The sequence below is a fragment of the Pipistrellus hanaki genome, assembly GCF_964339955.1.
Source record: "Pipistrellus hanaki genome assembly, chromosome: 1".
NCBI lineage: Eukaryota > Metazoa > Chordata > Mammalia > Chiroptera > Vespertilionidae > Pipistrellus > Pipistrellus hanaki.
In genome coordinates this window covers 20296341-20317682 of record NC_140503.1, presented here as the reverse complement: position 1 = coordinate 20317682, position 21342 = coordinate 20296341, and the positions used below count along the sequence as shown (strand labels likewise).

Sequence of the window (21342 nt, the reverse complement as noted above, 5' to 3'; positions counted from 1 at the left end):
GTGTACATCTGAACAGATTATGGAGCTTCGAGGGAAGTCAGGGGAGGGTGGGTGGGAAGAGATCAACCAATGAACTTATATGCATAAACCATGGACACAGACAATGGGGTGGTGAGAGCCAGAGGTGGGTGGGTGGATGGGAATGGGCTGGAAGAGGCCAAGCGGGGGAAGGGGGTGGAGCACTGAGGGTGAGCTAGGTAATACTTTCAACAATAAAGATATTTTTTTAGGACGCAGCGAGCCTTTCCTGAGATGCTCCTGGACCCGTGAACAACTGTCACTGAGTAGCTACCTAACATTTCTTTGGGCTGTTAGTTTAGATTCTGGGACTTGGACTCTTGTGGGTGTGAGTTCCCTCTTATGATCTGAATTGGTCAAGACACCCGGAAGTCCCTGCTGTAACTTAGGGTGTCACAATTGTAAGACATCTTGAAGAGAAGCCAGAGGAATGAGACTGAATAATCGTTCCCATTCAAATGGTTTCACTATAAAACGCAGAGACACTAATGGAGCGCACAATAATCAGCTTAGCAAGCAAACTCTGGGAAGAAAACCTGCTATTTCACCTGAAAAGGAAAAGATTGAAGACTGGATTAGAAAGAGTCTCAGCTGAAAGGACATCTATTTTGTGACAGACAGCTGCCAGCGATGGTCCATCTCCACGCAAGACAGGATCCAGGAGGTTAATTTACATGTAACTGGAGGGACTTGGACCTGGGCTGTGAGATGAACGAGAGGCCTGGGTTTTCAATTTTCTTCCCTGACGATCTTTATGAACAAAACTATGGTGGAAGGATTTTGTTCTGACCTGGCCTGGCGGTACAGACTCCAAAGATCTGAATCTGAGGTTCTGTAATTAGCATGTCAAATGCTTGGCTTAAAAAATAAAAAGGCTCTGAAATAGAGGCCCTGATGGGTAAGGGGCCTGCCCAGGGCAGAGAGCCAACAGGCCTGCACCATTTCTCAGAAATGCCTCGGACCTCAGGCTATGGCATGGTTGCTTTGACCTTGATAAACCACCTGGCTTCAGGTGTGCCTCAGTTACCCAAAATAGACATGGAAGGAAAACCCAAAGCTGGTCTAGGTCCTTGGTTGGCAAACTGCAGCTCGCGAGCCACATGCGGCTCTTTGGCCCCTTGAATGTGGCTTTTCCACAAAATACCACGGCCTGGGTGATTCTGTTTTGAAGAAGTGGCGTTAGAAGAAGTTTAAGTTTAAAATATTTGGCTCTCAAAAGAAATGTCAATCGTTGTACTGTTGATATTTGGCTCTGGTGACAAATGAGTTTGCCGACCACTGGTCTAGGTTGAGCGCCTTAGAAACACACTGGAAAACCTGAAATGGCTCTCAACTTTTTCACCATCTCATCACAAACATCCAGAGCCCTGAAGCCGTCATTCAAACCCAGGTGCCGCAGGGGCAAGGATCTGGTGGGCTCTGTAACACCCGCAGGCTCAGTAGTCAGGACCCCTCAATTCACAGCCACCAACGTCCACTGCTTTTAGGGAAGGGGAAGACAGCTACTATTTATTGAGCATTCCTGACACTGGGTTATACACTTGTTATCTCATTTAATTTGCATAGCAACCCTGGGAAAGAGGTGCTCACACCCCCATTTTACTGACCGCGAGCGATGGTACCACTCATCCACACGATCTCACTGCTCTGACCAACCGAACAGTGTCTTCCAAAATGCTAATGTGTGCTCTATGACTAGAAACTGACAGTCACACCTGTTGCTTTGGGGGCAAAGCAGAATGACTCGAGTACAGGAGAGTGGCCATCTCTGCCAGGGAGCTAGGTTCCTCTGCCCAGGGTGTAGAAGGGTCTCCTGTCCTGTGCACTCAGTTACCTTTGAACTTGATTTCCATCACCTCATGGATGTTTTCCAGGATGTCTCCATTGGGCTGAAAGGTGTGACACGGGCAGTGAATGCTGATTTCCAGACCTAAGTTGGACTCTGCAAAATAAGACATGGAGTGGGTGAGAAAAGCACTCTGTGTGATCGAGACGTATATACGTGAGAGGGCAGGGCGGGGCGAGGATAAACTCCTGGCTCTACTGTGGGGCAGGGCGGAGTTATCCTCCATTTTGTGTAGCTGGCACCTGGCCCTCACCCAACCAATCAGGGTCAGCCAAAGCAGTGACATCACCACCAGAGTAAAACCCCAGGGCTTGGCGAAATTTGCGCTCTCTTCCGCCATGCTGTCGGCGTGAGTGGGACAGAGCCCATGCTAGCATGGAAGAGGCTCTTTTGTTTATTGCATCGGACTCGGCTCCCTGGTGGTCCTTGGGGATCACGAAGTCTGGGCATAACATATGGGGGAATTCGTCCAGGATCCCCAGGACCATGAGGGACCCTGATCCGAAGAGCCTGACTGGCCGCGATAAGTGTGTGTTTGTCTGTGTCCTTGTGTGAGCACTCTGGAGGGACGTGGGAACCCCTTGTGTCATTGGTGCCCGAATACGTCTGGAAGACGCGCCATTAAGACCACGGGCCTGAGGATTCAGAAGACATTCTGACCTCCTGGGAGGGCCCCTTAGACAGGAGAGAGGTGGAATCCTCTCCTAGAGGGACCCTCAGATGGGGAGAGGGATGGGAACCTCTCCCAGGACGAGGTGAGTGGCATAAGCTGGTGCCTCACATGCGGGAAAGTGACTGGAGATTTTCCCAGGTCTGAGTTTGGTGTCGGTGGGAGGCGTGGCGCCTGAGGATGGAGCCGGCGAAGTGTGGCCGGCGTGGTGGCACGGGGCCCCCTGGCGGCGTTGGGTTGTAGGGGGGCCTTCTGCGGGGCTCGATCTGTGCGTCAGAGAGCGGCTGGGCAGCGGCGGACTTGCTGGAGGGGGTGGGGGGGCAGGCACATGGGTTAATTTTGCTGGCTGCCTGGAGAAGGGGAGGCGGAGCCAGGAAGCCACTGGGGCGACCCACACTTACTCCTCGGGGCCACCCAAGCAGCATGGCTGGGGTGGCGGTGGCAGCAGCCTCGCTCGGGGGCCTGGGCCAGCGTGGCGGCATCAGGTCAGGGAGAAGAGGCCTCATGGGCAAATTTCTGTGCTCTTGTAAGGGCGAGAGAGAAGTGGACTTCTCCCAAGTCTGGTTTCAAGTTGAAATGTTGATGTTGGGTGCCCTCTTGTTGGTTGTTGTGATTTTCTGTGTGGTGGAGGTCCAGAATGGCCAATGGCAGACTCATTCTAGTAGGTGGCCAGCTTTCAGTGTCGGAGGGCCACTGGTCGGCGTGAGGCCATTGTTTGGTTTGGCTTCCACGGAGTTGGAAGACTATTCTCAGGAGCCCTCTGTCTGTTTCTGTGTTCTTTGAAAATTTGCTACTCTCTCCCCCCAAAGCAGGCAGGAGGTGGGAGAGGGGAGACACGTGGCGAAGCCACTCCTCAAGAAAGTTTTTATGCATCTCGAATTTCTGTGCTCATGTAAAGCGAAAAGGCCAGTTCAAAAGAGTGCGCATAGTTTTGGGCTGTACTTAAACTCTTTTCTGTGTACAGAATGAGCTTTAAAAATGGTGGAGGTTAACTGGGAGAGAAATTAAAACTGGTTTCCCAAGTCATTGTAAGCAGCTTTTGAAATTTCCGGCCCTGAGACAGGAACTAGATAGTAATGCTGGGAGTCTTCAGCTAAAGAATGTGTTCATTTGCATTTGAATGGCTACAGCCATCTTTCCCATTGTCCAATTCCTCCCCGAGTAATCTACAGGGAATGGCCAGATCTGTTGCTGAAACTTCTCCCTAAGTAAGCAGGATGTAAGAGAAGGAAGAGACATAGGAAAGTAAAGTTTAAATTTGGCTCACAGAATTGATGGCAGGCTGAACTATATTACATGTGTTAAAAATAAGCAGTAATGATCAAAGATCTCAAGGATTGATTTGTTCTCATTTGTCAGATGAGAAATCTATATAATGCTTACACTTTAAAAAATTATTTTAAGTCAGTGATGCAGTATTTTTTGAAGTGAGAGGGCAGGGCGGGGCGGGGCCAGCTCCTGGTAACTGGACCCTAGCCCTAACCCAACCAATCAGGTCAGCCAAGGTGGTGGCACCATCCCCCTATAAAACCCATTGATATGTTAAATTCTTTCTCTCTCCCACCATGCCATTGCCAGTGTAGGTGGGACCGAGCTCGGACTAGTCCAAAATAAATACAGGCTTTCTGCAATTGCATCGGATTCGGCTCCCTGGTAGTCTTTGGGGTTTATGACACTTGGGTATTACATATGGGGCCTTGTCCGAAATCTCCAAGACTGAGGGACACTGAATCCAGAGAGCCTGTCTGGCCACGGTAGAAGTGTGTGAAGGGATTCCTGTGGGAAGTGCCCGAAAGGTCTAGCGGACGCGCTATTGAAGACCACGGGCCGGAGAGATCAAAAGACGTTTTGATCCTCCTTTAGGAGGGACATAGAATTCCCTCTCAGGACGAGGTAGTTGGCGTGAGGCCGTTGTTTAGTTTTAGGCGCCGCTTCCACGGAGTTGGAAGGCTGTTCTTGGGGGCCCCCCCATCTGTTCCTGTGTTCTTTGTTTGTTTGTATGTTTGTATGTTTGTATAAGTAAGGGAAGGGTTTCAGTTTGCTCTTGTTTGTAAATTTGCTATAAAAACTTACATCTGAATGTATTGAATTGTTATAATACTGAAAATGTTGATGTGGGGAGTTCTTCTCCTGGTGGCTTTTGTGATTTTATGCGTTATTTTATGGACTCACTGTATGGATGTTATGGGACAGACTCAGATTACTCCTTTGAGCATTGTGATTAATCATTTTCAGGAAGTAGAGGAAAAAGCTAACAATTTTAGTATGGAGGTCTGGAAGAACGAATGGCAGACTTGTTCAAGTGAGTGGCCAGCTTTCAATGTCAGATGGCCACCAGAGGGAACATTCGATCTCCATACCATTCGCCGGGTTCGGAGTGTTGTCTCTCAACCCAAGCCGGGTTACCCCGATCAGCTCCCATACATTATCATGTGGCAGGACCTTGTGGAGAACCCATCCTTTTGGCTTAAGCCCTTCATGGCTCCGCGCCCCTCAGAGGCAGAACTTATTTTTGCCTTACAGGGAACGGAGAGGACAGAGGAGAAAATCACCCTGCCATCAGCTCCCCCCTACTCTGTCTTGCAGAGGGGAACTAAATAAGAATTAATTTTTCCTCCCCCGTATCAGTTCCCCAGGGTGCCAGAGGAGGGACCTGACCCTCCTCCATTGAGGGAAGCAGACGCCACGAGGAGAGCGGGAAGCCCGCCGTATATCAGACAAAGAGCCCAGAGGGAACCATTTGCCTTTGTCGCCAACTCCACTGTTAAGATTTTACCCCTGTGAGCCACTGGTCCCCCAGATGAGAGGGGTGATCAGCCCCATTACTACTGGCCTTTAGCCACTAGCGACCTCTATAATTGGAATGCTCAAAATCCTGAGTTTTCTGAGAAGCCAGCGGGACTTATTAATCTGTTGGATTCTATCATTTTTACCCATCAGCCAACCTGGGACGACTGCCAGCAGCTCTTGCAGGTCCTGTTCACCACCGAGGAGAGGGAGAGGATCCTTAATGAGGCCTGGAAGCTGGTTCCAGGCGTGGATGGGAATCCTACCACCAACCAGGCTCAGATAGATACCTCTTTTCCTCTGATTAGGCCTGAATGGGATTTCAACACAGCAGAAGGTAAGGAGAGGCTCCAGGTCTACCACCAGGCTCTAATGGGGAGTCTTCAGGCGGCTGCCAGAAAGCCGACTAATCTGGCTAAGGTAGAGAGCATACAGCAGGAGAAAGATGAATCTCCAGCAGCCTTTTAGAGCGGATCATGGAGGCATTCCGCACCTATTACCCCCATGGATCCAGAGGCTCCTGCGAGTAAGGCAGCTGTTATTGTAGCCTTTGTAAACCAGTCTGCTGCAGATATTAGGAGAAAACTGCAAAGAATAGATAGACTGGGAGAGAAGAGTCTGCAGGACTGTTGGTGGTGGCTGAAAAGGTGTACAATAACCAGGAGTCCCCTGAAGATAAACAGGCTCGCAGGCAGACCCGAGACCTGGCTAGGATCCTGTGGGCCACCACTACGGACTCCCCTGAGAAATGGGACCTCCGCCTCCGACAACTTGCAAATGATTGAAAGAAGGGTAAGGAGACCTCTGGGGAAGGGAGGTGGAAACTGCAGAGGGATCAATGTGCATACTACAAGAAGATAGGGCATTGGGCTCAAGAATATCCTAAGAGAGACAGTGGGAAGGGGAGCAAGACACACCGAGTAAAGGTCTTGGGGCTTGATGAACTAAGTGATTAGGGGAGTCAGGGTTCGGACCCCCTCCCCGAGCCCAGGGTAACTCTTAGAGTGGAGGGGACCCCTGTGGACTTCCTTGTTGACACCGGAGCACAGCATTCGGTCCTCTGCACTCCTCAAGAAAAATTACCTAGCAAAAACTCCTGGGTGCAAGGGGCAACTGGTATGAACCAGTATTCAAGAACAGTGGATTTAGGGATGGGCCGGATAACCCACTCCTTCATGGTAATACCGGAATGCCCCTACCCACTGTTAGGACGGGATTTACTGACCAAGATTGGAGCTCAGATAACTTTCAGACAAGGGGGGCCTCACGTCACCAATGTCAAGGGCCACCCCATCCACATTCTGACTCTGAGGCTATAGGATGAGTACCGCCTCCACCAGGAGGCGCTCACAAGGGGGGGATAACATGGACAGATGGCTACAAGAATTCCCCACAGCCTGGGCAGAGACAGGAGGGGTAGGACTAGCTGCTCACAGGACCCCAGTCCTAGTGGAGCTAAAGCCAGGAGTAGGTCCGGTAAGGATCAAACAGTACCCCATGTCTCAGGAGGCCCGGAAGGGAATTCAGCTACACATCCAGAGACTGCGGAGTCTAGGGGTGCTGGTTCCCTGCCAATCTGCCTGGAACACCCCCCTACTGCCGGTCAAGAAGCCTCACACAAATGACTATCGACCGGTGCAAGATCTCCGGGAAGTAAATAAAAGAGTCATGGACATACACCCAACTGTCCCCAATCCATACACTCTCTTGAGCTCCCTGGTGCCCACTAGAATCTGGTATACTGTATTAGATTAAAAGGATGCCTTCTTCAGTCTGCCTCTAGCACCCAGAAGCCAACGCTTGTTTGCCTTCAAGTGGCATGATCCCGAGGAGGGCTACAGCGGACAACTCACCTGGACACGACTGCCTCAGGGGTTCAAGAATTCGCCCACCATCTTTAATGAGGCACTACACGAAGACCTGGGTGAGTACAGAAGGGAGCACCCTGGCCTCACCCTCCTACAGTATGTAGATGACATCCTGATTGCTGCCGACACGGCCAAGGACTGTGAACAAGGAACCCAGGATCTGCTGGTCACCCTGGGGACCTTGGGGTATCAGGCATCCGCGAAGAAGGCACAGATATGCAGAGAGAGGGTGAATTATCTGGGGTACATCTTGGAGGGCGGACAGCGGCGGTTGTCAGATGCCAGAAAAGAAACTGTCCTAAAGATCCCCACACCCACCTCTGGAAGAGAAGTGAGAGAATTCTTAGGGTCGGCCGGCTACTGCCGTCTCTGGATTCTGGGTTTTGCTGAGATCACCAGGCCCCTGCACGAAGCTACCAGAGAGGGGAAGACATTTGAATGGACAGAGAGAGAGGAGGCTGCCTTTTATCAGTTGAAAAAGGCCCTCCTACACTCCCCAGCTCTGGGACTGCCAGACATTACAAAGCCCTTTCACCTCTTTGTAGATGAGCGCAAAGGGGTAGCGAAGGGGGTTTTAACTCAAACCTTGGGCCCCTGGAGCCGTCTAGTAGCTTACTTGTCTAAGAAACTAGACCCAGTGGCTGCCGGCTGGCCACCGTGCTTGAGGATTATTGCGGCAACAGCACTCCTAGTGAAGGATGCAGACAAGCTAACTCTAGGGCAAGAAATCTGGATTATAACCCCCCATGCATTGAGGGAGTTCTAAAACAGCCACCTGATAGATGGATGAGTAATGCACACATGACTCACTACCAGTGCCTCCTCCTAAACCCTCCCAGAGTGTGGTTCTGCCCCAGTGCAGCCCTCAACCCCACAACTCTCCTGCCTGATTCCGACCTAGACGCCCTGCTACATGACTGCACCGGGATCTTGGAACAGGTGCATGGACTCCGGAAGGACCTGACGGACTAGCCCCTCTCAGATGCAGAGGCCACATCGTTCACCGATGGGAGCAGCTTCATGAGAAACAGGCACAGGTACGTGGGTGCAGCAGTAGTAACTGAGACTGACACCTTATGGGCAGAGGCTCTGCCATCTGGAACGTCAGCCCAGCGGGCAGAACTCATCGCTCTGACAAAGGCATTGACACTAGGGGCCGGGAAACGACTCAATGTCTTTACAGATAGCCGATACGCGTTTGCCACAGCTCATATCCATGGGACAATCTATCAGGAGAGAGGGCTGTTGACTGCAGAAGGAAAGACTATAAAAAATAAACAAGAAATACTCGACTTGCTAGCTGCCTTATGGCTCCCAGCCAAGTTAGTCATCATCCACTGCCCAGGACACCAGAAAGCCAACAATCCTGTAGCCAGGGGCAACAAGAAGGCTGATCAGGTGGCCAAAGAAGTAGCCCTCACTGCAGTCCCTGCACTGGCCCTGCAATTGCCAGACCCAGGGAACCGAGTTCTGCCGAATCAGCCCTGATACTCCCAGGAAGAATTACAGCGAATCAAAAGCCATCCCACGAACAAGGAAGTCAGAGGCTGGTGGTATGCTCCAGACAGGAAGCTCCTGCTACCAGACCTGCTTGGGATCCCGATGTTGAAACACATACACCAATCGACTCACCTAGGGTCCCAGAAACTAAAGGATTTGGTCCGGCCTGCTAAGATCAAAATTCACCAACTGGACGCCAGAATAGATCAAATTGTATCAGCCTGTAAAACTTGCCAGCTTACAAATGCAAGGGCCGGGTCAAGTGGAAAAGGAACCCGGCTCAGAGGAACAAAGCCCGGGGTGCACTGGGAGATTGACTTCACTGAGGTAAGACCGAGAAAGTATGGTTATAAATATCTTCTAGTTTTTGTAGACACCTTTTCTGGATGGGTAGAAATATCTTCTAGTTTTTGTAGACACCTTTTCTGGATGGGTAGAAGCATACCCAACTAAGCATGAAACAGCCCAGATGGTCGCTAAGAAGCTACTGGAGGACATTCTACCCAGGTACGGTTTCCCAGCTATGATAGGATCAGACAACGGCCCGGCTTTCATCTCACAGGTAACACAGGCAGTAACCAAGGCTATAGGGGCAAATTGGAAATTACATTGTGCATATAGGCCCCAGAGCTCAGGACAGGTAGAAAGAATGAATAGAACATTAAAAGAGACCCTTTCTAAACTAACCATGGAGACTGGCGGGGACTGGGTGGCTCTCCTTCCCTATGCTCTTTACCGGGTGAGGAATTCAGCCTATACACTAGGCTTCACTCCCTATGAAATTATGTTTGGTAGGTCCCCGCCTATCATTCCCAATCTTAAGGCAGAACTGCTAACTGAATTTGAAAGCCAAGAAATATCTTTTTCTTTAAGAAGGCTCCAGAGGGTGCATGAGGACATTTGGCCATGCCTACAGGCCACCTATGAGGCTGGCCAGATCCTGACGCCCCACCAGTACCGGCCGGGAGACTGGGTCTTTGTCAAAAGACACCGCCGGGAGACACTTGAACCACGTTGGAAAGGACCATACATTGTGGTGCTGACGACGCCTACTGCCCTCAAAGTGGACAGCATTGCAACCTGGGTCCACCACACCCATGTTCGGCCAGCTGACTCCTCTGCGATCCGGGAAGACTTCACCAATCGATGGAGCATCGACCGAGACCGAAACAGCCCCCTCAAGCTCAAGTTACGGCGTACTCAACCTGCCTGATACTGGAAATTCTGTTTGTGGCTGCTCTGGCTGCAGGAGTACCCACACCCCATACACTGTCAGATCAAAATGTCAGATCAGGGCACCAGGAAGGAGGAACTTTATGCACCCTTCAGAAGTGCAAATGGTCCTATGATTGGGCCCATTAAGTCTCAAGACAAGGGGGGAATGAGAGGGCAGGGCGGGGTGAGAGGGCAGGGCGGGGCAGGGCCAGCTCCTGGTAACTGGACCCTAGCCCTAACCCAACTAATCAGGTCAGCCAAGGTAGTGGCACCACCCCCCTATAAAACCCATTGATATGTTAAGTTCTTTCTCTCTCCTGCCATGCCATCGCTGGTGTAGGTGGGACCAAGCTCAGACTAGTCGGAATAAATACAGGCTTTCTGCAATTGCATCAGATTTGGCTCCCTGGTAGTCTTTGGGGTTTATGACACTTGGGCATTACAGAAGTCAGTTTTTCTGAAGTGATGTTTTAATGTAACATGCAATCTTTTATATTTGATCTGTTTTGTTTTGCTTTATATGCCATTGTTGTCATTTGTAATCACATTGTAAGCTTGAATTTGGGCTTGTACCTGCATCTTGTATTTTGTAAACTTTAGGGAGTTATTTTTAGTTTCGGTCATGTGTGTCTACTTTATAGATTTAAGTGGACTTCATCACAAATGTTTATTTAGAATTGTGCTAAAACAATGTGAAAATAATTATTTGTATGATTTAACCCCCCCCCCCCCCCCCCCCGGCGACTGCTTGGAGAATTTTCACCGATGTTCTGCGTGGGGGAGAAGGGGGGGTTAGAAATGCAGATAAATCTGTATCTGTAGGAAAAATGTGGCATTTTAAATTTCAAGTGGCTGAAGGCCTGGGAACAGGGTACTGGACCTGCTCTCTCCTCCCTTGCCTTTTCTTTAAAATTTGAGGCATGGTTATGTATTTTTGAAGGATATAGAAAGAAAGTTTAGAAGTTAATTTGAAATTATAAAAGGCCAGCAACTAATAGGAAGGAATTAGTATGTTTATTGTAGAAAGCAGGAAGCCTCCTTGGACATTGAAAGACTGTGGACCTCAGAAGGAACATGTACTAAAGGAATGCAGCTGCTGAACTGGACAATGGACCTTTGAGGAGCTAGAGAAGGCTCTCGTCTCAGCACCTACCCTAGCCTTGCCAGATGTCATGAAGCCCAGTTTCCACCTCTATGTGAGTGAGGTAAGGGGCATTGCCAAAGGGGTTCTCACTCAGACTCTAGATCCCTGGAAGAGACCTGTTGCCTATCTGTCTAAGAGACTGGATCCTGTCGCAGCAGGGTGGCCAGCTGCTTCCAGGCATTGGCCACCATAGCATTGCTGGTGAAGGAGGCAGATAAGCAGACTATGGGCCAAGCTTTTCTCCTGGACCAGCCCTGTCTCCAGATTCATAAGACTCTGGACATCAACCCTGCCAGCCTGCTTCCAGATGATGATGGAGGAACCCATTCATGACTGCACAGAGGTAACAGACGACAAGTACTGTTCACAGATGGGAGCAGTTACATCAGGATGGGACCTGATATGCAGAGGCAGTGGTAGTCACCCTGGACCACACCATTTGGGCACAGTTCCTGAACTTTTGGCCTTAATCCAGGCCCTTTGATGGAGACACTGTGCCATCCACAGAGAAAAGAGGGTTACCAACTGCAATCGGAAGGAATTGGCTGGACAGAAGCAAGCCACCTAAGGACCAGATGATTGGTGGACCCTCCATATGCAAGACTGTTGGTCCCAGAGGCTCTAGGTCAGAGTTGCCCAGTGACACCAGGTTACCCATTTAAGTGTCACCAAGACTTCTGAACTTCTGTGAGGCAGAGTTGCTAGAAGTACTATATGTGCACAGGTAAATGCTAAGCAAGGTAAGGGGGTCCCCCTGGGAATTCGGGTCCCAGGGAACTTCCCCAGGAGAGCATTGGTAGGTGGATTTTAGAGATTAAGCCACCATCAATAAGGTCTAGTTTTTGTAGACAATTTAGATTAGGTTGAAGTATATCCCACTAGGATGGAAACTGCCTCTATAGTAATCAAGAGATTAATATAGTACTAGTAGATTATACCTAGATTCAGACTGCCAGTATCAGATAACAGCCCCACCTTTGTAGCCAAGTTATCTCAAAGTATAGCTCTAGCCTTAGGACAGGTAAAGTGAGACTATGGAAAAGGGGTTTAACTAAATGTGTCCTAGAATCAGTAAAAATTGGACCAACCCCTGTCCTTCGCCCTCTTATGGGCCAGGTGTACCCCTTACTGGGACAAGTTTCCCCTTTTTTGGAGGAGATCATGTATGGTAACTATTCCCTTGCTCAAGTCCTTACAGGCTCTGCAGTTTGCTTGTTCCAGATGCGCTGCCAGTGCCCACCACAGACCCTGTAGCCTGGGAACTCAGTGTGGATAAAGAAATTCACTGCCCAAGGACTCAAAGGGACACTACACTGTTATCCTGAGCACGCCCATGGCTGTTGAAACGCGGCACCCGGACCTGACTACATGACTCCCAGCTCCTGCATGGCCTGGATCCTAGCAACTAGCAGCCTCACCTGTGAGATCCCCAGCCTGGGCTCCACGCAGGCCAGGAGGAGAATTGATGCCTGCAGGAGGGGAACTGGACTTCAGTGAGGACAATACTGATGGGAATTGTGGTACTAAGGGTCTTGGTAACTGTATTTGTTGTTTATGCTGAAAGGAAGTAGGCTGAGTCAATGATTTGACTCATGCACGTAAGACAAGACGGGGATGAGAGGGCAGGGTGGGGCGAGGATTAAACTCCTGACTCCACTGTGGGGCAGAGCGGAGTTATCCTCCATTTTGTGTAGCTGGCACCTGGCCCTCACCCAACCAATCAGAGTCAGCCAAAGCAGTGACATCACCACCGGAGTAAAACCCCAGGGCTTGGCGAAATTCGCTCTGTCTTCCGCCATGCTGTCAGCGTGAGTGGGACAGGCTCTTTTGCTTATGGCATCGGTCTCGGCTCCCTGGTTGGTCCTTGGGGATCATGAAGTCTGAGCATAACAACCATGCACCAGAGGGCCAGGGTCTCTGTTGCCACAGACAGAAGAGGGCTGTCCTGAGGGGCACAGGAGACAGAAAGTGATGCCAAAGCCAGCGCAGACCTTCCCACTCATGCTGCCACACCCCATGGATTTCTGGAGGCGTAACTAGTGGGGATCAGGAAGGAAAATTTCAATATTCATCTATGTTTAAAAGATGGTATTAGGAAAAAATTGTCACATTCATGCGTGGAAGCAAAAAAAAATAAGGAGCACCCAGCCAGTGTGACTCAGTGGTTGAGTGTCGACCTATGAACCAGGAGGTCATGGTTCAATTCCCGGTCAGGACACACGCCTGGGTTGTGGGCTCAATCCCCAGTAGGAGGCATGCAGGAGGCAGCCGATCAATGATTCTCTCTCATCGTTGATGTTTCTGTCTCTCCCTCTTCCTTTCTCTCTGAAATCAAAACATTAAAAAAAATTTTTTTTTTTTTAAAGGAGCAGGACAGAAGATAAAAAAGGTGCTTATTGGGAGAGGAGGTACTCGAGCCAAGGATGAAGGGAAGAGGCAGAGGGGCTGGGAGAGACCAGGGAAAGGGGAAACTTGAAGAACTCTGGGACTGAGAGGCAGGGATTCCAAAGGCCCCAAACGCAAAGGGCCACAAGATGGGAGGAAGGTGGTGGAGTCTGAGCTTAAATCAGGAGCATGCTCGAGCAAGATCAGTGTCAAACAGGTGGCAGAATCAGTCTGGGTGGAAGCTGCCAGCATTTCTACCAGGGCTGGGATTGTTGCCATAAAGAGGTAGATCCCAGAGGAGATAAAAGGAACATGACAGTTGGCTATATTTTCCTTAAGGAGCAAGGGCACGAGCAGATAAAGGCTCCTCGGAGGCTTCTTTGGGAATCCTCGTTCTGCTCACTGGGAAGTCTGAAGGGGGAGGGCTCACTGGGAGGAAGCAGACTGCTCATGGAGACAGTGGTGAGACCAGAGCTTGGGCCAGAGGAGGGCCATGGCCAAGGGTCCAGATGGCATGAGCCGGCGAGAACAAGCCCCAGGAAGGTGCCGGGTTTGATGACTGATATTCTGGAGGAAGAGAGATAGCTCTGGCCTTTTCTCCTAGGAGTTCTGGGATCAGGTGTTTTAGTAACTAAAATTGGTGAAGCGAGGAGATGAGTACAAAAAGTTGAGTGAAGTGGAAGAAAAATAAGTGATAAAACTGAACTGAATCCAGTAGTTTTGTGCAGGGAAACCAGGTTGGTTTTGGTATCATGTTAGTTCTGGTGGATACAACAATTAGAGACTCTCTATTGATCCAGAAGCAATAGTGGTCAGGTATAAGAGGGAGATGTAAGGAGTGGACTCTTGTTGGTTTAAGGCCACTGAAGGAAGGCGCTGGAGCAGCTGAAATGGGCTACATAAGACGTCCTGCTATCCCGAAGCGTTAAGGTAGGCTGGGAGAGACCTGGAGCAGACAAGTTCTATGATTCTGTGAGTTGAAAAGTCAAGGTGCAGAGAGATGTGCGGGAGAAAGTCAGGGTTAGGGTGCAGGTGTGAAATGATGGCTTGGCTGGACCGAACCGTCTATCTAGGCAGGGAGCTCAGAGTGATGGCAATAATCACCAGCATCCCTGGACTTCCTGAGAGCATGCTCTGAGCCCTCCATGCTGCGTTTGAATCTTTATAATAATCCTACAAAGTGGGAACTGTTGTTATCCTCGTTACACGGAGGACTCGGAGGCCTAGGGAAATGTAATGGCTTGTCCAAGGTACTCAACCAGATTCAAACCCAGGCAGCCTGATGCCAGAGCTACACTCCTGATTGTTAGAGACAGAGAGAGAGAAGGCCAACACAGATCAGCAAGGAGGATGCCCACACACTCATTGAGATGCAAAATGGCTGTGTTTTCCCAGTGTCCACCCTTCCTGGGGACAGATGCTAGACGTGCTCCCTGCCCCACCTGCTGCAGGAGGCCTGGCTCTGCACATGAATGAAATGCAGGTGGGGTAGAGCAATAGCTCAGGGGACCCAAACCCTAGAGAAAGCCCCAGCCATGTCTGGAACCCAGAAAGCAGCCTGGGAACTGGGCACATCGTAGGCCGTCCAATGTTTGATAAATAATTGCAACACCAGATGTGTGACTCAGTTTCCTCAGTAGTCCACACACCCAACTGCTTCATTCGCTGCCTTGTTTGGGGCCACGTCTCAGAAGAGGCTCCTGAGCTCTACAGAAGGCAAGGTCTGTGCAGGGGGTGGGCAGCATCTGCCGAGAGGGAACGGAAGGTTCCACTGAAGAACTAAACTCAGAATTGGCAGCGGTGGGGCTGGAGGGTGGGGGACCCATAGATTCTATTGCGAAATTATCTTTTTGATGTCTCCAGAAGGATGGAAATCATTCTCAATGCAAGCTGCTCATTGAGTTCTGCAGCTGTGAAAATAAGAACTCCTTCAGGGCGTCAGAGACATCCAGGTGGAGCTGATCAAAATCAGGCAGGGAAGCAGAGATATTCATTTCCCTGGCCTCTCTCTGCAGCCACATCGGGGTCTAGGCGGAGTGCTATCTGAGTCAGAATTCCCACCAGTGCTGCTGTCAGCTGAGCCACATGGTTCTCTGGTGCTCAGGAAGAGAGATAGGACAGATTTCGGGGACCTTGGAGCCGAGGCAGGGCCTCCAGCCCACCATCTGCCAGCTCGGCCACCAGGTAATGTCCCTTGGGTGGGGACCTGCAAACTCAGATGCCCAGAGCCCAGGCAGGTTCTGTGAGTGAGCAAAGCAAGCTGGCTCACTCATGCTAAGTCGGGACTTCTACCCTCACTCTTGGGGAACACGGGGGAATGGTGGGGCCTGTGGTGACATGCAGGGAAGGAACCATTGCCTTCTTTACCAGGTGAGGGATCAGCGAGTGGGCGAGACGTTTGGGACGTGTAAAATTCGAACAGCTCTCTTAGATGTCTAATAGGCCTTTCAAACTTAATGACCCAAGACAGAACCTTCCTCAAACATGCTCTTCTCCCAGTCTTCCTATTTCAATAAGTGTTAGTTCAGTCCAAACATCTTTGAAATCATCTAGACCAGCGGTCGGCAAACTCGTTAATCAACGGAGCCAAATATCAACAGGACAACGATTGAAATTTCTTTTGAGAGCCAAATTTTGTAAACTTAAACTATATAGGTAGGTACGTTGTTATTAACTTAATCAGGGTATTCCTAAGCTGGCCTTTGCTAAATATTCAAGGAGCCAAAGAGCCACATATGGCTTGAGAGCCTCAGTTTGCCGACCACTGCTCTAGGCTCCTTCTCTGTCCTTATACACCACATGCAATCCGCCTGTCCTACTGGCTTCTCCTCCAAAATATAGAATAAATCCACGTCATCTCTATACCCCCTGCTACTTACCTAACTGAAGTGCTTATTGCTCTCATCCAGACTGCTGTCAGGCCCTACCTGGCATTCATGCTTTTCCATTGACCTCAGGGCAACCAGAGGGGTATGTAAACCAAATCACCTCACCCCGTATCCCCAGCCCTGCTTCTAACCCTCCTAGGATAGCTCATCACACTTGGAATAAGTACTTAACCCTCACCATGGCCTGACAGGTCCATATGGCCCCAGCTACCTCTCTGACCCCCAGCCCACTCGGCTCCAGCCATGCCAGTCTGTCTGCTGCCACTAGAACAAATCAAGCTTGTTCTCGCCCGGGGACCTGGGCCTTGATGTTTGCTTTGCTTAGAACATCCTTTATCCTGACTCTCCCAGGCTGGTTCCTTCTCCTCACTCAGACCTCAGGGCACAAATTCCCTCTTCTTAGAGACCCTCCCTGAGCATCCTATGTTGGATCCTACCCAGTCATCACATTACCCACTCTTTGTTCTTCATGGTACTTATCACTCTCTGAAGTTCTTCCTTGTCAATACGTTTATTCGTGTATTATGTGTCTCTCCCACCAGAACCAATGCCCCATAGGATCTGGGGTCTCACCTGTCTTGTTCATTGCTGAATCCAGGACCTGGCGCAGCGTGAGCAGTTAATAAATACGAGGTGAGTGAATGAAGGAAGAACACACAGGGAGTCAGTGGCAAAGCTAGGTCTTAAACCCAGATCCGCAACTCCCCCCATTCTGTCTTCCCCCCTCTGTTTTATGAAGGATAAAAGAGCCTCAGGCTCCTTTCAAAAACGCTTATTCTCAGAGTCGACCTACCTCTTCGAGAGAGCCATTCACGCACGGTTTCAGTGACGTCAAAAGACAGCCACTCGGTGGTGCCCCGCGTGGGCAGGTTCTTGCCGCCGATGTAGCGTTGCTTGGCGATGTGCTCATCTGGACGGAGTATCTGCAGGACAGAGACAGGGGTAGGAACCCGAGGCCCAGACAGAGTCCCACAGGCTGTGTCACAGTGCAGGGCAGGTGAGGGCAGCAAGAGGAAACCACGTTTCTGAATGCTGCTTTGAGCACCTAAGGTAACGCTCAGTCCTCTTAGTGGCACACAGAAGCGAAGGCTCAGAGAGGCAGGATTCCCACCCAGGTCTGCCACGCTGGGCTTCCCACCAGGTTGGCTTCTGTTCTGGGAGGGGCTCACCTGGAAGAGCTCGATCCTCTGCTCATTGCGCTTGGAGCTGGGGTTGGGCACCCTCAACACCCGGAATTCCGCTCGGAACAGGTTGGTTCCATTTTTCTCCACTGAAGACACGTTAAAGCGGAAAACCTTGGAGGTGATTCCTTTGGGGCAGACAGCCAACTCATCTAGGAGACAAAGCAACAGGGAGGTGCAGCAGGAGTGAGGCCCACGGGAGCAATGTGATAGCAACAGACACTCGCCAAGGGGCCAAGGTCCCACCTGTGACCTTTCTGGAGGCTTGAGGCCTCAGACCTAAACATGCAGATAGGAGGAAGATTCTTGGTGGCCCTGAAATCACACACAGACCTGAGAGAGGAGCAGAGAGACTCCTGAGCCCCAGGACATGACACAGAAGGCAGGCCAGTCAACTGTAATCACCCTCCTCCCATTGCCTTAACATCATCTCCAGCAGGCTTTCTGGCCTGCTCTTCCAACTCTTTTAGAAAATACAGATTCTCAGGAGATCTCAGCTGTCCCTCCTATAGTTTAATCATCTCATAGCCAGTGGGTTCATTCCTTCATGTATTTTTTCATTCATTTGTTTTATTAGTACAGGCCCAGTGCACAAAATTAGTGCATGGGTTGTGTGTGGGGTGTGGGTAGATGTGTGTACCTCAGTCCAGCCTGCACCCTCTCCAATCTGGGACCCCTCGAGGGATGTCCAACTGCCCGTTTAGGCCTGATTTCAGGGGAGCATTTAGACATCACTCTCATAACCTATGACTGCTGGCTCCCAACTGCTCGCCTGCCTGTCTGCCTGATAGCCCCTAACAACTTCTGCCTGCCAGCCTGATCACTCCCTAACCACTCCCCTGCCAGTCCAATTGCCCCTAACTGCCCACCCTTGCCAGCCTGGTTACCCCTAACTGCTCTCACCTACCGAACTGGTCACCCTTAACTGTCCTCCCCTACAGGCCTGATCACCCCCAACTGCCCTCCCCTGCCGGCCATCTTGTGGTAGCCATCTTGTGTCCATGTGGGGGCAGCCATCTTTGACCACATGGGGCTGTCACCTTGTGTGTTGGAGTGATGGTCAATTTACATATTACATCTTTATTATATAGGATTAAAAAATATTTTTATTGATGTCAGAGAGGAAGGGTGATGAGAGAAAATAATTGATTGGCTGCCTTCTGCATGCCCCACACTGCGGGATTGAGCTGACAGCCAAGACATGTGTCCTGACCAGGAATTGTACTATGACCTCATGGTTCATAGGTCAATGCTCAACCGCTGAGCCACACTGGTCAGGCTGTTCATTCATTTATTGAGGATGTGTTGAATAAATACTACATACCAATAACAATGCTAACACCAGACACAAAAAATGAATAGACATGATCCCTGCCTTCAAGGAGGTTAATATACAGGGGAGATCATTAACACATGGGCCCAAATAACAGGACCAGAGGGAAAGTGTTGAGGGCTTGCAGAGAAGCCCAGGATACTGCAAAGAGATCAGAACATGTAGAAAACAGAGAACAATTCATGGAAGAGGAGATATTTGAGCTGAGTCCTGTAGTAGGAGAGAGTTTGAGGATGGGGAGGAGAGAAATTTTACAGGTAAGGTCTGCTGGACAAAAAGGCAGGATGGGGAGGAAATGCAGGTGAGTAAGAGTGACCACAAGGAGCCGCACTGGAGCAAATGAGATCCAGTTAAGACAGTAGATTGGGAGCCACATGCAGGGAGGCTGAAATATCAGACCGAGGGGTTGGATTTTACCTCATTAACAGTAGGGAGACATGGAAAGTGTCAGAGTAGTTCAGCGACATAACCCACAGCGGGTTTAAAACCTAATGAGGCAACATTGGTCTGACAAGGAGCCCACATCTCCTGCCTGGTAGACAAACAGGGTTTAAATGTTTCTTCAGACCAAGCTGGTCCATCACCATGGCTCCTTTCTCTCTAGGACTTTCTTTTCTTGACTGTCCCTGCTATACCAGCCTCCATTACCCCACGGCCTCTTAGTCCCTGTTCATGAGACAAAAAGCAGTGAATACTCTTCCCCACCCCTGACAGCCAGATAAAAGAAAGATCTTATCTTTTCTCCTGTACACACTTGACAACCTCAAGCTCTGAGCAGCATTAACACCCAGAGAAAAACTTTCTACACAAATGGTCCCAGAACTTGAAACTCAAGCTCAGAGACCCAGATTCCACACATAATGGACATGACTGGAATGAGCTCATAATCACCCGAGGGGTGGTTTAGGAAGTCACGACAAAGTGGGAAGGATCAGAGGCCTGGAAACGAGCAAATGCGCTACTGATCTTTAGGAAAGGATGAGTGAGCGTTTCTGGAAACTGCCATCTGGTGGGCCTGACACTGGTTCTTAGGAAACTAATGGAACAGATGTTAGAAAAACAAATGTGTGAATGCCACCTAATGAAGCCCTGATTAATAATTGGCTTTGAAAGAACAAATCTTGCCAAGTATTCCCTGAACCATTTCAGAGAGAACCGAAAAGAGGACTCATGATGGCAATTTAAATTTTAAGTTTATAACCCTCCAGACATGGACAAGCAACTTGGACCGGCAACCCTCTTGAGTACTGACATCCTTGGTTCTGGAGGGAGCTGTCATCAACATGACTTCAGTTATAATAGCACCTCCAGGAACTGTTGAAGGAGGGAGGAAAGGATATGTCAATGCAATGTGTGCGTTGCCATAAAAAGGAAAAGGGGAACAGAAAAATGGCACGTGCCAGTGAGGGGTCCAGACCACAGGCAGCCAGGAGATGAGGGAGCAAGGAGCTAAGAGAGTCTTCAAGACACCCTAGTGACCATCCCTCCTTGGTTTCTTCCAGCCCATCAATTAGATATCTGTTCTCTAAGAAGGACTGACTCCTCTTGGTGGGAATTTCAAGGAGGTAAGAAGGTCACTATTTTTTATCACTGAGACCTACAGATTTCTAACAGTTAGATCAGATGTCAGGGGGTTGTCTCCCTTCAGATAAAGAAATGGATGTCCAGAGGGGTCTTAGCCATGTCACACGGGAGCAGATTAACACTATTAAGCAGAACTCAGGCACAATTGTTATTGATGTAAAAAGAACTTCCCGGGAGAGAAAAGGAAATGTGATCATCTTCTTGACCATTAAATTCACTGAATAATAATGATGTTTAAATCATTTATGGAATAAGTCAGAGTGTAAATAAGTAAACAAAGTATAATAGCACAACCTTGCATTGCACAGAACTTGTATTAACTCAGTTGACCCTCTAACAATCCTTGAGGAGAATGAGAATAAGTAAAATTTACCATTTCACAAATGAGAAAAGGGAGCATCAGGAAAGATCAATGACTTATGCAAGGTCACTCAGCCAATAGGTGGCAGAGGTGGGATTTGAACCAGGTCCTCTGATATCTTTTATTGAAGGGGAGACTCTGAAGTCTCCTGAGAGGTCATCCAGTGGAGGGATGGTTTCACCAACAAAAGGGGGCAGGGTTCCACGAAATGGGTCTATGGATGCCAACCTGTGCTTCCAACAAGAACCAATTCCCAGTCAGCTTTGTGGCCGAACTCCTGCTTCTGCAGAACACTAGTATTCCTGAGAGCTGGGCGAGAGGGCTGACTTTTACAAATTAAATCATGACCAGCTTTTTCCATTACGCACAAACTATATAGATCGATGGCTGCCATTTTCTCTTTTGAGAGAAAAACAAGAAAAAAAAAACATTTATGAGAGTATTCATGGAAAAACCTGGAAACAGCTGACTGTGGTTTTGGGCCATGCCATTTGAAATGTTTGCAGACACCTGGGCTCATAGCTGTGCCTTTGCTTGTATACATCATCTCTGCTAGGAAAAG

At 49.6% G+C, this 21342-nt stretch overlaps 1 protein-coding gene across 1 annotated transcript in view; it reads right to left on the bottom strand.

The window, feature by feature from the left end:
* Nucleotides 1–21342, bottom strand: part of TGFB3 (transforming growth factor beta 3) — a 40614-nt gene that overhangs the window by 4937 nt on the left and 14335 nt on the right. The window contains exons 2-4 of the mRNA XM_084893361.1: nucleotides 17491–17654; nucleotides 17115–17244; nucleotides 1853–1960 (exon numbers count right to left, since the gene is read on the bottom strand). Coding sequence (XP_084749487.1) covers nucleotides 1853–1960; nucleotides 17115–17244; nucleotides 17491–17654 — 402 coding nt within the window. The remainder of the gene's footprint in view (nucleotides 1–1852; nucleotides 1961–17114; nucleotides 17245–17490; nucleotides 17655–21342) is intronic.